The 15,777-nt window shown below is 47.0% G+C and overlaps 1 protein-coding gene across 2 annotated transcripts in view; it reads left to right on the top strand.

Annotated features, from left to right (window-relative positions):
- Nucleotides 1-15,777, top strand: part of TBC1D13 (TBC1 domain family member 13) — a 30,416-nt gene that overhangs the window by 2,251 nt on the left and 12,388 nt on the right. Inside the window, exons 1-6 of one of the 2 annotated variants that reach the window (XM_078436403.2) lie at nt 10,644-10,778; nt 11,742-11,815; nt 13,366-13,406; nt 13,986-14,047; nt 14,199-14,298; nt 15,065-15,147. In XM_078436403.2, the coding sequence (XP_078292529.1) occupies nt 10,756-10,778; nt 11,742-11,815; nt 13,366-13,406; nt 13,986-14,047; nt 14,199-14,298; nt 15,065-15,147 (383 nt within the window). In that variant the 5' untranslated portion in view covers nt 10,644-10,755. Of the gene's footprint in view, nt 1-10,643; nt 10,779-11,741; nt 11,816-13,365; nt 13,407-13,985; nt 14,048-14,198; nt 14,299-15,064; nt 15,148-15,777 lie in introns of those variants that run through there. The other variant, XM_078436404.2, reaches the window with a different exon arrangement.

Below are 15,777 nucleotides of genomic sequence, written 5' to 3' on the forward strand. Positions count from 1 at the left end.
AAAAATGTTATGCTTCAAAGGGCAACATCAAGAAAGTAAAAAGATAACCCACAGCATGGGAGAAGCTATCTGCAAGTCATATATCCGATAAAGTACTAGTAATCCAAAATATGTAAGGAATTTGCAACAAAATAACAAAAAGGCAAATAACCCCATTTACAATAGGCAAAAGAGCTAAATAGACATTTCTCCCCCAAAATTATACAAATGGCCAGCAAGCACATGAAAAGATGCTCAACATCATTAGTCATCAAGGAAATGCAAATCAAATCCACAATGAGGGGTGCCTGGGTGGCTTAGTCAGTTGAGGGTCCAACTCCTGATTTGGACTCAGGTCATGATCCCAGGGTCATGGGATGGAACCCCGAGTTGGGCTGAACGTGGAGCCTGCTTAAGATTCTCTCTCTCTCTCTCTCTCTCTCTCTCTCTCTTGCGCTCTCTCTCTCTCTCTCTCTCCCCCCCCCCCGCCCCTCTTCCCCACTTGCATGCTCGCTCTGTCTCTCAGATAAAAAAATAAAAACCACAGTGAGGTATAACTTCATGTTCTTAGGAGGGATGTGATCAAAGAGACAGACAGTAACAGGTATTGCTGAGGATGTAGAGAGATGGGAGCCCTGGTAAGTTGCTGATGGGAATTTCAGAAGGGTTAGCTCCTTTGGAAAACAGTTTGGCAGTTTCTTAGAAAGTTAAACAGAGTTACCATATGACCTAGCAAATCCTCTCCTAGGTGTCTACCCAAAAGAAAATGTTCATAGCAGCATAATTCATAATAGTCAAGAAGTGAACACAACTTGGAGCGCCTGGGTGGCTCAGTCCGTTAAGCATCTGACTTCGGCTCAGGTCATGATCTCATGGGTCATGAGTTCGAGCCCCGCATCAGTCTCTGTGCTGATAGCTCAGAGCCTGGAGCCTGCTTTGAATTGTGTTTCCTTCTCTCTGCCCCTCCCCTACTCAAGCTCTGTCTTTCTCTCTCTCCTTCAAAAAAAAGTAAACATTTAAAGAAATATTAAAAAAAAAGGAGTGGACACAACCCAAATGTCCATCAACCGGTAAATGGTAATGATATGGAATGATATGTTCATACAATGAAATATTATTTAGCAATAACAAGGAATGAGGTGTTGATATGCTACAACATAGATGGACCTTGAAAATGTGCTAAATGAAAGAAACGAGTCACAAAAGACCATACAGTGCATGAACCTATTCATATGTTGAAATAGACAATTCTATAGAGACAGAAAGTAGATTAGTAGTTGCCTAGGGCTGAGGAGATGGGGGAAATGGGAATGACTGCCAGTGGGTACAAGGCTTCTTTATGGGGTGATGATAGAAAATAGTTATATGTATATAACTGAATATTCTGAAAATCACTGGTAGAGGCCAAGGGAAGGCAGCCCCAAGATGGTGCACATTGGCATGAAGATTATTTTGAATTAAAAAGCAGTTGGAGGGCAGGGTGCCTGGATGGCTCAGTCATTTAAGTATCTGACTCTTGATTTCTGCTCAAGACATGATCTCATGGTTCATGAGTTCAAGCCCCATGTCAAGCTCTGCACCGACATCAGCGAGGAGCCTGCTTGGGATTCTCTCTCTCCTTCTCTCCTGCCCCTTTCCCACTTGTGCTCTCTCTCTCTCAAAATAAATAAATAAACTTAAAAAAAAAAAAGCAATTAAAGCCCAGCAGACTCAGGAAAAGCTCTATAGTTCCCCTCCCCGCCCTCAACTGCTTGAAAAGAATTGATAGAGGGCCTACTCTAGGAAGAGAGCTATCACTATAGACAACTACACTATATTATGAGCTAGGTGTAGTAGACAGAGAGGAACCTAGCAAGGCCCCCTTGATCAAAGTCCTCTGCGTCCCATTGTTTCTGGGTGGCCCAGCAAACACGTGTTTACCAAACATTTCCTCTTTTTCATCTTCCTATGAATTACATTTCTTTCTTTTGATGTCTCAGACTCCTACCCCCCTTCTCCTTGGTGCAAAATGACATACATACCTCCCTTTGCCTCATTGTTTTTGGAATTTCCACATCTGTGTGGATTCCTTGCAGGTACAAAATGAAATCTGATTTCCTCCTGTTAATGTGTTTCATGTCAACTTGATTCTTAGTCCAGCTAGAAAGACCTTGAAGGACAGAGAAAATTCTTCCAGCCACACCGAATCGTTCATTTTATTTATTTATTTAAAAAAAAAAAAATTAGCGTTTATTTTTGAGGGGGGGGAGTGCAGAGAGAGGGAGACACAGAATCTGAAGCAGGCTCCAGGCTCTGCCTGAGCTCTCAGCACAGAGCCCGATTCAGGGCCCTAACTCATGAACCGTGAGATCATGACGTGAGCCAAAGTGGGCTGCTCAACCAACTAAGCCAGCCAGGATCCCCTAGGTTTTTGTTTGTTTGTTTGTTTGTTTTTTTAAGTAAACTCTACACCCAACATGGGGCTCAACCTCACAACCCTGAGATCAAGAGTCCCACGCTCTACCAACCGAGCCAGTCAGGTGCCCTTGAATTGTTCACTTTAAATGTACGCTCTAGGGGCACCTGGGTGGCTCAATTAAGTTACTGACTTTGGCTCAGGTCACGATCTCACACATTGTGAGTTCAAGCCCCACATCGGGCAGCACAGAGCCCGCTTCACATCCTCTGTGTCCCTCTCTCTCTGTCCCTCCCCTGCCCTCTCTCTCAAAAATAAATAAAAATAGGGGCACTTGGGTGACTCAGTCAGTTGAGCGTCCAACTTCAGCTCAGGTCATGATCTCCTGGCTCGTGAGTTTGAGCCCCGCGTTGGCTCTGTGCTGACAGCTCAGAGCCTGGAGACTGCTTGGGATTCTGTGTCTCCATCTCTCTGTGCCACTCCCAGGCTCATGATCTGTCTCTCTCTCTCTCTCTTTCAAAAATAAACAAACATTAAAAATAAATAAATAAATAAATTTACCCTATAAATGTATAGTATATTAATTATATGCCAATAAAGCTGTTAAAATGCATTTATAAACGGGTATATATAAACTCATAATGCAGGATGAATTTAAAAAATATAAACGGGGGGCGTCTGAGTGGCTCAGTAAGTTGAGTGTCTGACTCTTGTTTTGGGCTCAGGTCATGATCTCACAGTTGGTGAGATTGAACCCAGAGTGGAGATTCTCTATCTCCCTCTCTCTCTGCCCCTCCCCCATGCACTCTCGTGTTCTCTCTCTCTCTCTCTCTCTCTCAAAATAAATAAATAAACTTAAACAAAAAGTAAAGAAAAAAGTATAGTGGTTCCTCAAAAAATTAAAAACAAAATGGGGGCACATGGCTGATTCAGTCCAAAGAGCATGTGACTCTTTACATCTGAGTTGTGAGTTCAAACCCCAAGTTGGGTGTAGAGATTACTTAAAAAAACAAAATCTTTAAAAATAATAAAGAAAAATACGATGGTAATTCTACATATGGCCCAGGAACTCAACTTCTAGGTATCTGCCCCCAAAGCATTGAAAACAGAGTCTTGAAGAGATATTTGTACACCCACATTCATGGTAGCATTATTTAGAATAGCCAAAAAGTGGAAGCAGCCCATGTTGTGACAGATGGACGGATAAACAAAATGTGGCACATACATGCAATGGAATAGTATTCAGCCTTAGAAAGGAAGGACAGTCTACCTCATGCAGCACTGTGGATGAACATCAAAGACAGCACGCTAAGTGAAATAAAGCAGTCACAAAAAGATAAATACTATATGATTCCACTTACACGAGGTGTCTAGAGTGGTCAAATTCATAAGACAGAGAGTAGAATGGGGGTTACCAGGGGCAGGGGGGAGGGGAGGAAGGAGAGAGTGAGTTGTTTAGTGAATATACAGTTTCAGTTTTGCAAGATGAAAAGAGTTCCTGAAAATATTCTCAAAACTCAATTTCAGTGAGAAAGCAGGCGATTCAATAAAAAATGGGAAATAGATTTGAACGGATAACTTTTCCAAAGAACGTATATGAATGGCAAACACATGAGAAGATACTCAACATCATTAATATTCAAGGAAAGGCACAGTGAAACTACAATAAGATAATGGGGTGCCTGGGTGGCTCAGCCAGTTAAGTGTCCGACTTCGGCTCAGGTCATGATCTCACAGTTCGTGGGTTCAAGCCCTGCACTGGGCTCTGTGCTGACAGCTCAGAGCCTGGAGCCTGCTTCAGATTCTCTGTTTTTCTCTCTGTCTGAACCTCCCCCATTCACTCTCTGTCAAAAAACTTTTTAAAAATTACAATAAGATACCACTACCCACCTACTAGAATGTCAAAATTAAAAAGACTGACCATACTAAGTGTTGGTGAGCATGTGGTGCAACAGGGACCCTCATACACTGCTGGTGTGGGTATAAAACGACACAACCATGTTGGAAAATGGTTTGGCAATTTCTTAAAAATTCATCTAGCCATTCCATTCCAAGAAAAAAGAAAGCATATGTCCTATTTTTTTTAAGTTTATTAAGTTAGCTAACATACAGTATAGGCTTGGCTTCAGGAGTAGATTCCCATGATTCATCACTTACAACACCCTGTGCTATTCCCAACAAGTTCCCTCCTCAAGGCCCATCACCTACCTCTCCCACCCCCATCAACCCTCAGTTTGTTCTCTGGAGTTAAGACTCTTGGGGCACCTGGGTGGCTCAGTTGGTTAAGTGTCTGACTTCGGCTCAGGTCATGATCCTATGGTTTGTAGGTTTGAGCCCTGCATGAGGCTCTGTGCTGATAGAGCCTGGAGCCTGCTGCAGATTCTGTGTGTGTCTCTCTCTGCCCCTCTCCCACTTGTGTTCTGTCTCTCTCAAAAATAAATATTAAAAAAAATTAATATGTATTTATTTTTGAGAGAGACACTGTGCAAGCAGGAGAGGGGCAGAGAGAGGGAAACACTTAATATTTATTTATTTTTGAGAGAGAGAGACAGATAAAGTGTAAGCAGGGGAGGGGCAGACAGAGAGGGAGACACAGAATCCAAAGCAGTCTCCAGGCTCTGACCTGTCAGCACAGAGCCCAATATGGGGCTCGAACCCATGGATTGCGAGATCATGACCTGAGCCAAAGTCAAATGCTTAACCAAATGGGCCACCCAGGAACCCCTAAAAAAATTTTTTTTTAAGTCTCTTGTGGTTTGCCTCCCTCTCTGTAACTTATTTTTCCTTCCCTTCCTCTATGGTCTTCTGTTAAGTTTCTCAAATTTCACGTAGGAGTGAAATGATAACGATTTTTGTCTTTCTCTGACTGACTTATTTCACTTAGTACAATACCCTCCAGTTCCATCCATGTTGTAGTAAATGGCAAGATTTCATTCTTTTTCTTGGCCGAGTAGTATTCCATTGTATATATAAACCACATCTTCTTTATCCGTTCATTAGTTGACGGACATTTGGGCTCTTTCCATAATTTGACTATTGTTGATAGAACTGCTATACATATTGGGGGTACACGTGTCCTTATGAATCAGCACTCCTGTACGCTTTGGATAAATTCCCAGTAGTGCTATTGCTGAGTTGTAGGGTAGTTCTATTTTTAAGTTTTTGAGGAACCTCCACACTGTTTTCCAGAGCGGCTGCACCAGTTTGCATTCCCACCAACAGTGCAAGAGGGTTCCCGTTTCTCCCCATCCTCGCCAACATCTATTGTTTCCTGAGTTTTTAATTTTAGCCATTCTGACCGGTGTGAGGTGGTATCTCAGTGTGGTTTTCATTTGCATTCCCCTGATGATGAGCGATGTTGAGCATCTTTTCATGTATCTGTTTACCATCTGGGTGTCTTCTTTGGAAAAGCGTCTATTCATGTCTTCTGCCCATTTCTCCACTGGATTATTTGTTTTTTGGGTGTTGAGTTTGGTAAATTCCTTATAGATTTTTGAAACTAACCCCTTATCTGATATGTCATTTGCAAATATCTTCTCCCTTTCTGTCTGTTGCCTCTTAGTTTTGTTGTTTCCTCTGCTGTGCAGAAGCTTTTTATCTTGATGAGTTCTCAGCAGTTCATTTTGAAAGCATATATCCTTATAAAGACTTGTACATGAGTGTTCATAGTAGCTTTAGTTGTAATGGTAAAAAATCGAGACAACCCAAATGCTCATCGACAGGAAATGGGTAAACTATAGTGTATTCACAGGGCGCCTGGGTGGCTCAGTTGGTTGAGCGTTTGACTTTGGCTCAGGTCACGATCTCATGGTTTGTGAGTTTGAGCCCCGCATTAGGCTCACTACTGCCAGCGTAGAGCCCGCTTCGGATCTTTTGTTCCCTTCTCTTTCTGCACCCCGCTTCTCTGTGCCCCTCCTCCTCTCATGCTCTCTCTCCCTTTCTCAAAAATAAATAAAACATTAAAAAAAACTATGATGTAGTCATATAGTGGAATCTACAAAGCAATAAAAAGGAATCAAGTGATAGGGTGCCTGGGTGGCTCAGTTGGTAAGTGTCTGACTCTTGATTTCGGCTTAGGTCATGATCTGATGGTTCGTGACTTCAAGGCCCTCATCTGGCTCTATGCTGACAGCGTGGAACCTGCTTGGGATTCTCTCTCTCCTTCTCTGCCCCTCCCCTGCTCACTCACTCTCTCTCTCTCTGTGTCTCAAAATAAATATATAAAATTTTAAAAAACATTTAAAAATTAATGAATAAACTTAAAAAAAAGCAACTGAGTGCTGATACAGGCTACAATAGGCACGAATCTCAAAATAATTATGCTGAGTGACAGGAGTCAGATAAAAATGAGTACACAGTATATGCTTCCTTTTATATACAATTCTAGAAAGTGCAAACTAATTTATAGTGACAGAAAGCAGATCGGTGGTTGCCTGGGTTGGGGGTGGGGGGAGGGTAGAGTGTACCAAAAGAGGAAGAAGGGAGAAGATACAGAAGGGCAGGAAGAATCTTTTGAGGGCGAAGGATATGCTTATTATTTTAATTGTGATAGTTTCACAATTATTTATATGTATGTGTGTGTGTGTATATATACATATACACACACACACATACATATGTCTAAACTTACATAAGGGAGCACTTGAAATTTTTTTTTAATGTTTATTTATTTATTTTTAATTTTTTTTTTAACGTTTATTTATTTTTGAGACGGAGAGACAGAGCATGAACGGGGGAGGGGCAGAGAAAAGGAGACACAGAATCGGAAGCAGGCTCCAGGCTCCGAGCCATCAGCCCAGAGCCCGACACGGGGCTCGAACTCACGGACCGTGAGATCATGACCTGAGCCGAAGTCGGACGCTCAACCGACTGAGCCACCCAGGCGCCCCAATGTTTATTTATTTTTGAGAGAGAAAGAGAGAGAGAGAGAAAGAGAGAGAGAGAGAGAGAGAGAGAGGCGGGAAGGGAGAGGCAGAGAGAGAGAGAGGGAGACACAGAATCTGAAGCAGGCTCCAGGCTCCGAGCTGTCAACACAGAGCCCGACACGGGACTTGAACTCACAAACCGTGAGGTCACGACCTGAGCCAAAGACGGATGCTTAACTGACTGAGCCACCACGCAGGCGCCCCAAAGGGAGCACTTGAAATATGGGCAGCTTATGGAACATCAAATATGTCTCAAAGCTGGTAAAATTGTATAAAAATGAAACCCGTGGGGAAACTAGGTGAGGAATACAAGGATCTCTCTGTACTATCTCTGTAGCTTCCTGCGAACCTATAGTATTTCAGTATAAAAAGTTTAAAAAAGTACAAATTAAGACCAATTGCATTAGTACTTGTCAAAGTGCTCTGGGAAAGAGCTGTACCGGTTTAACTCACTTTAAAGCTGTTTGAGAGAGGGCCTGTTTTTCCACATCCTAGTGAGGGCGGGCACAATAAATGCCGATTACTTTTACCCACCCAAGAGGCAATATGGTTGTTCAAAATCATACTCATCTGAGCATAAGCCCAATTTAATGGCATTTCAGGCTTTGGTGAAACATTGTTATTTCTTCTTTGAAGTGCCTGCTTATGAGCTTTACTGTCTTACCTCCTTCAGATGTTAGTTTATTTGTATTTATTTGTATTTTTTTAATGTTTATTTACTTTTGGGGGGGGGAGGGAGGGGCAGAGAGAGAAAGAGATAAAGCAGGCTCCAGGCTCTGAGCTGTCGGCATAGAGCCTGACACGGGGCTAGAACTCATGGACCGAGAGATCATGACCTGAGGTGAAGTTTGATACTTAACAGACGAGCCCCCCAGGCGCCCCACATATATTTTTTTAGATGTTACCTAAGAGCAGCTTTCCAGACTCCACTATTTAAAATTGCAACACCCCTCCACTACCCATCTCTGCTTTATTTTTCTTTTCAGGGACTGTTCACCATCTGACTTATTTGTCTTATTTATTTACTTATTTAAGTGTCTGTCTCACTAAAATGTCAATGCTTCAAGTGCAGAGAGTTTTTAAGTTTATTTATTTTAAGAGAGAGAGAGAGAGAGAGAGAGAGAGAGAGAGAATCCCCAAAGTAGGCTCTGAGTTGTCAGTGCAGAGCCTGACTCCGGGCTCAAACTCACAAATTGTGAGATGGTGACCTGAGCTGAAATCAAGAGTCAGATGCTTAACTGACTGAGCCACCCAGGCACCCTAAGGAGAGGGATTTTTTTTTGTTTGTTTTGTCCATGTCTAAATTCCGAATACTAGAAAATACTGGCACATTGTAGGCACTCAACAAATTTCTCAAATGAATGAATGCCTACTTCCTTTCCAAGGGGGGTGTTTTTTCTTGTTGGTTTAAGAACTCTGCATATGTTAGAAAGATTAGCCTTTTATCACAGAGGGTATATATGTTTTCCCCTGTTGATGCTTGCCTTTTACTTTGCCATATATTTTAAAATTTAAGTAATTATGTATCTGTCTTATCTTTCATGGCTTCTGGGCCTTGTATGTTCCTTCTCCAAGATTATAAAAATATTTATTTTTACTTTTTTATTAAAATTTTTTAAAATGTTTATTTATTTTTAAAGAGAATGAGAGACAGAGTGTGAACAGGGGAGGGGCAGAGAGAGAGGGAGACACGGAGTCAGAAACAGTCTTCAGGTTCCAAGCTGTCAGCACAAAGCCTGACACGGGGCTCGAACTCAGGAACCGTGAGATCATGACCTGGACTGAAGTTGGATGCCCAACCGACTGAGCCATCCAGGTGCCCCTAAAAATTTTTAAATATATTTCTTCTAGTCCCATAGATTTTCCTATTGCAGAGCTTTAATTAATCTACAATTTATTTTTCTGTCAGATGTGAGATAGAAATAGAACTTTACGGGTGTCTGGGTGACTTAGTTGGTTAAGCGTCTGACTTTAGCTCAGGTCATGATTTCACAGTTAGTGGGTTCGAGCCCGGTGTCGGGCTCTGGCTCTGTGCTAACATAGCCTGCTTCTGATTCTCTCTCTACCCCTCCTTGACTCGCGCTCTCTGTGTCTCACAAAGGTGAAGAGATGTTTAAAAAAAAAGAATAGAACTTTTTTTTTTTTCAAATGATAGTCAAATGTGTTTTTCCTAACATATCATTTGCATTTTTCTCTGTCTCCTAACCAACATTTTAAAGGGCTGACTGATATTGTTTTTATCTGGAAAAATATTCCTTTCCTATTGTGCCATTAAGAGAGCATTTATTGGGGCACCTGGGTGGCTCAGGTCATGATCTCGCGGTCCGTGAGTTCGAGCCCCGCGTCGGGCTCTGTGCTGACAGCTCAGAGCCTGGAGCCTGTTTCAGATTCTGTGTCTCCCTCTCTCTGACCCTCCCCTGTTCATGCTCTGTCTCTCCCTGTCTCAAAAATAAATAAAACGTTAAAAAAAAATAAAATAAAAATTAAAAAAAGAGCATTTATTTATTTCTTGTATTTCATACAAGAATGTAACCTTGGTATTCTACAAAAACAGCTCAGTACCTAACACGCAGTGGGAGCAGAAATCATGGGGTTAGGGAATACAGGAACAGATAACCTGTGTCCCTACTTCATGGAACAGACAAGTCTTGAGGGCGGAAGGGGAGGTTTTGAGGCTTTCCAGTCCAATGACAAAGTTTTCACCCATCAGTGGATAAATTAAAAGATAATGACAATTATGCACTTGTGCACACAAGTATGTAGAAAAAATCATTGTAAGGCTGCCAACCATCTCTTAAGAAGGACCCTGAAACCTTGGCTTTCTTTTTCTATTGTTCTCATAAAGTAAATTTCATGTTTGTCAACTCCAAAAGCCAAGGAAACACTGAACTGTAGTCCGGCTCTTCCATCTGATAGTTACTGAACCGTAGTCACTGAGCCATCTGTTTGGTGCGGGCGCTGCTGTCATAGGCGTCGAGGATTTGGTAATGAAAAGACCCGCCGGGAGGCCTGTATAGTTGAGCTGGGAAGGTCCACATTCTTGAAACAATGACGTAACAGTTTATTGCCGTCGAGGAACGGGTAAGGAAGAGGTCAAGGTGACAGGTAAACTGCATAGATATAAACTGAAGCCAAGGGAAGTGCAAAGGGTAGACACAGGGAACGGTGTACCTGGGCAGAGGCTCGTCCTCAGTCTCGTGCGCGCGTGGGCCGGGTGGAGACGGGGGCGGGGCCGCGCTCCCGGCGTCCCCGTGGCCCCGCCTCGGCAGTGGCGGGGAGGGGCGGCACGTGAGTGGGGCGGAGCCGGGCCGAGCGGGTGGGGCGGGGCGAAACGGAACGCGCGCCTTCGCGGCTTCGTTTCCGGACGGAGGCCTTTGCAGAGAGCCCCGCGTCCCTAGGGGGCGGCGGCGGCGGCGGCGGCGGCGAGGGCAAAGGGGGGATCCGGAAGTCAACACCATGTCGAGTCTGCACAAGAGCAGGTAAGGGCCACCGGGGCCGACCCAGGCGGACCACTCCTGGCCAGGCCGCCCCCTCTGCCTTGCAGGGCGGGACGCAGGTGCGGCTAGGAAGCGGGAGCCCAGTGTAGCGGGTCTCGGGCGCCCACTTTCCAACCTCATTGCTTGTGGGCCTGAGGGTGCCCGGAGCGGAGGCACCTCTTCTGCTCCCTCGTGTCACCCCATGTCTCTCCCTCATCCTGGACCCCGGGTTTCCCCCTTCCCCTGGTGTCTTCCTCATCCAGGGCCTCGATGCCCCGTTCTCCAGCTCCCCATCCCCTCCCCACCGTTTTTGTCCCCCTTGTTAATCCTCTGCCCCAGTACCGTCCCCTCCAAATGCTCCCTGTTCCCCTTGCCTGGTTTTTACATGGAATGCTGGAGAACCTGGATTCTCCAGTCTTCCTTCCCTCAGGCTCAATCCCACAGCACTGGCCAAATTTTGTTAAGTCTTCAGTTTTTCTCCAGGACTCGCTTGTTCTTTAAACCTTTTGTCCTTGCCTACTGTCTAGCCCAGAGGTCTTCTAATGGTTGTATTTTTGAGCCTGGGGAGCTGCGTGCAGGTTACATAGGTCCGTTGTCTAGGGATCACATTACTCCTGGTTCCTAGTGGCACTATGGGCTGGGCCTGGCCAGCAGGAAGTGCCCAATAAATGCCAGCTCACTAAATGTTAGAAATGTGTCTAATTTCATGGTGTTTGCTTGAGAACCTCTAGAGGAATATCTCTATGTTCCTGGGTTTGGAGGAAGAAGTGATCTGTAATTCTGTAGTTCCCCTAAGGTGCCTTTGGCCAGGACCTAGGCTGAGCTTTGCTGTCTTTATGTCCTGAAGGGGTGGGAGGAACTGGTTGAAGACTGGTGATATGAGAGCTCTGGGCTTCAGAAGTGATCACTAAGTGTGTCACTCTGGGGTTTGGATGTGCTTCATTTGCCTTCCCGTCCGACTTCTAGGATTGCAGATTTCCAGGATGTCCTGAAGGAGCCCACGATCGCTTTGGAAAAGCTTCGGGAACTCAGTTTTAGTGGTAAGCAGCAGCTCTCCATGTTCAGGGTTTCCTTAGAGCAGCATTGTGGTTAGGATGGAGGGGAAGGTGCCCAGGGCCACACCTGGTCAGTTCTAGGGCGGCCAGCCTGCCTCGTGGGGCCTTCTGCTGATTCTGGGACTCTCAGCCACCCCTGACTGCCCTGACCGCCAAGAGCAAGCCTCGGCCTTAGGATGCTTCCTGGGGTGTAAGCGGTGCTTGCTGCTGGCTGAGGGTTACTCGAGAGGATCGAATGCGGGAGCCTGGAGCGGGGAAGAGACTCGAGCCGCTTCGGGGTCTGCCTCACTCCTCAGCAAACTTCCTGTGTAGTAGAATTTCGTTAGCTGCAGAGCAGTTCCTGATTCTCTCCCAGGCTTGGGGATTACAGCTGACTCAGGCAATGGTGAACTTTGGTTAACGGTAAAATTCTAGCCTTGAGACCCTGACTTTAAGGAGCTGAACCCCAGCAGTGTTTGACTTTGCCCTCCCTGGCATGGTTAACCTTCCAGCACAGAGATTTTTGCTTATCTTTTAAAATATCCTAAGGTGTTCTGTGTGGGTTCTTGTTACTGCTCTGCCCTTGTGACTTGGTCAGCAAGGAGTTCTGGTAGTTGCTTTTCTTGTCCCCATGCAGATTCTGAGGGAGGTGGGCATCAGCTCCCACTCACGGTATTAGGGGTACCGTAGCAGCAGCTGCTTTAGTGAGGCTCCTGACAATATCGCAGGAGACGTTTGTCTTTTGTTCAAGAGTGATATTTAAACCCTGAAGGTCTTGAGGGGTCATGGGGTGTGTACTGAGCTGAAGAATCTACCAGGCCTCGGGGAAGCCATTGTGCGTTGAGTTTGGGCTGTAGAGTTAAGACGGACAGACCTGTGTTGGAGTCCCCGATTGCTCTGTCATTACGGATAGGTTTCTTTATCTGGAAGGTGAGGATGACAGTGCTAATCTTCTCTACTTACTAGGGTTGTAATGAGGGTCAAGTGAAGTAATGTCCATAAGGCACAGAGTGCTTAGCATTTATAGCTTAGTTTATATTCCGCAAATATTTACAGTGTCCCTGCTGTGTGCTGTGCCCCACGCTAGGGGCTGGGAATATAAGGCAGATTTGGTTCTTCTCTTTCGGGGCTCACCCAGCTGTCGGTGTTACAGAGGTTAAATAAATCTGCAAACCATGTTATACAGTCCCAACTGGGCTGGATGCTATGAAGGACAATTCATGGAGCCATTATCGTTTATAATGAGAGACCTGACTCTGATTGGGCAGAGATGGTGGTGGTGGGTAAGCGCTGCTCTGAGGAACAAATACCAAGGATGAGAAGGCGTTATCCTCAAAAGAACATTCCCCACGGAGGGAGCTCTGGGGTGGGGGCAGGGGTCATGGAGAGAAATACACAGGATTAGCCTGTAGTCCAGTGATTTTTCTGACAGGAGATGATTCTTGAGGAAGTACTTCTCGCGCACTCCATTCCTTGCCCACTGGCTCTGAGGTGGAGGGCTGGGGGGGTCTGGGGGCTCTGGCCTGGGGCGTGACTCTTGCCTGCTGTGTCCACAGGCATCCCCTGTGAGGGCGGACTTCGGTGCCTCTGCTGGAAGGTGGGTGTGCCTGGGGTGGGGTGCCTGCTCTGCCAAAAGTCCTTGGGTTCCTGCATGGCCTGCCCCCGCCCTGGCCCCTTTCCCTTCTTCTGCGCCTTTCCTTGCTTGTCCGAGGAGACTTTTCTGGGAAGTCCTGGGTTTCTTTTCCTCTTGGCATCCCCTCCAGGATTCCCTTGGGGCAGGAACACGTAGTAGTGGCAGTGAAGCTCTCTGCTTCCTGGTCCGCACAGGGCAGTAGAAGTGACGCTTAATGGGACAGAAAGAGGCCACGCTTTGCCCAAAGCTATTAGCCGAGGTGGGAGCAGAAACCCAATGTCTTGGTTTCCAGCCTCTTGAGCTCCAGGTTTCCTTATCCTTTGCGAGGGTCTCTTTGAGGACAAGCAGAGGAAAAGGTGGGTTTGGGATAAAGTGGAGAGGAAAGGGGAGGCTACCCCCAGCCCACACCTGCACGCGTGGGTTTCAGCCCATCTGGTCTTCTGGCCTTTATTAGACATTTTCCTTGAGGCCTGTCGGCCTCCACCTACTGTCTGGGGTTGGGCCCAGGAGTCGACAGAGCTTTGTCCCTCTCCCTCTGTGCAGATTCTCTTGAACTACCTCCCCTTGGAGAGAGCCTCATGGACCTCCATTCTGGCCAAGCAGAGGTGAGACCACGAGAAAGGGGGGTGACGGGAGGGCCTTCCTATCAGACAGCAGGTGGTGCTGGGCCTGCCTTGCCTTCTGTTGCTGCTTCTCTGGTCCAGGCTCCCTGGACAAGACCCTTGGGATCATCCTCTCTCCCCTTCTCTCCTGCAGGGAGCTGTATTCTCAGTTCCTGAGGGAAATGATTATCCAACCTGGCATTGCCAAGGCCAACATGGGTGTGTCCAGGGAGGATGTGACCTTTGAGGACCATGTGAGTAAGGGTCTCAGCAGGGGCCAAGGCTACAGAGTAGGGAGGGATGCAGGCTTTGGAGCCGGAAGTTCCGTCTACCCCAGAGGACAGATGTGGCCAGTCTGGGTCCCCTCTGGACCATCCAGTACCTCCTCTCTGTGTTGGGCCACTCAGCCCCTGGAGGCCGTCATCTCTCCCTTCTCCTTCCCAGGCGCTGGGCCTGGTCAGGAACGTAGGCCATGAATTGGGGTCTGAGTGTGTGTGTAGAACTGAGCCAAGTCCTCTGTGTGTGCTGTGTCTCCTTTCCTCCTCGCCTCTGTTCCCTGGGGAAATTTCTGTGATTTTATAATTGAAGAGAGAGCAGGGCAGGAGTGAGAATAAATGGTCTTTCTGTGGCCTGGAGGGAGCCTCATGCTCTCCTCAGATACTGAGCCCCTCCCCTTGTGCAGAAAGTGGAGATGGATGGACCCAGGCCCGTCCTCCAACGTTTAGACTTGACGATTCCGAGCAAGGTGAATTAGATTCAAAGAGACCTGATAATACAACATGCATTCATTCAACAAGCGTTTAGTGAGCACCTGGTATATGCAGCATTTGAGACAGAAAGGGTGGTCCCTGCCCAGCAGGGGTGTCCTCAGAGCAGAACGTGATGTCGGAGGCTCCCCAAGTAGCTCACAGGCTGTCTCAGAGTCCCCGCTGGGCCTCTGCTCAGGCCCCCCCAGACTGGAATCTGCCCCCTGGGGCCCTGGCTGGACCTGGGACAGAGCAGCTCATCCTCTCCCCTCAGCCACTCAACCCCAACCCCGACAGCCGCTGGAACACATACTTCAAGGACAACGAGGTGCTGCTGCAAATCGACAAAGACGTCCGGTAAGCAGGGCACTGGGGGTCAGGAGCTGGCCCGTGGGACTTCTGGGGGGTTTCCCAGTCCTGTCCTTTCCCTTTGCAGCCCACGCCCACAGGTGGGTGTTTGAGGAACGGCCGGAGGCTGGTCTGGTAGGTGGGTCCAAGCCCCAGTGATGTCGGCCTATGAACAGGGCCAGTGACCGAGTCGAGTGCCTGGCTCTCCTTTCTCCCTGCCTTAGTTTCTGTCGTGCCGCAGGTGTTTATGGGTTCATCGGATCCTTCCTGCGACAGATACTGAGATCCTACTCTATGGCGAGCTCAGTGCCGAGCTCAGGGTTGAGCATGGAATTGACAGACGTGGTCCCCTTCTTAAGGAGCTTGGGACCCGGTGGGGAGGATGGTTAGATAGTCCTTGAGCAAGATGGGTCTTCCGTGTAATTAGCATTTGTGGTCAGTGCCCTGAGGGGAGAGTTCAGGGTGCTTTAAGGGTTGGGGGGAGGCCTTGGCTGAGGTCTCAGGAGTGAGAGGCCTTGGGGGAAGAGGGAGGGAAAGGCCGTGGTGGTGGGGAGCTGCCTGCGGGAAGGCCCCGAAAGCGCATGGAGGCACGTTCGAGGAGCAGTGGTGGAAGCCACACTGGAGGGAGGCGGGGGTTGG

Source organism: Panthera onca, chromosome D4 (assembly GCF_046562875.1).
Source record: "Panthera onca isolate mPanOnc1 chromosome D4, mPanOnc1 haplotype 2, whole genome shotgun sequence".
NCBI lineage: Eukaryota > Metazoa > Chordata > Mammalia > Carnivora > Felidae > Panthera > Panthera onca.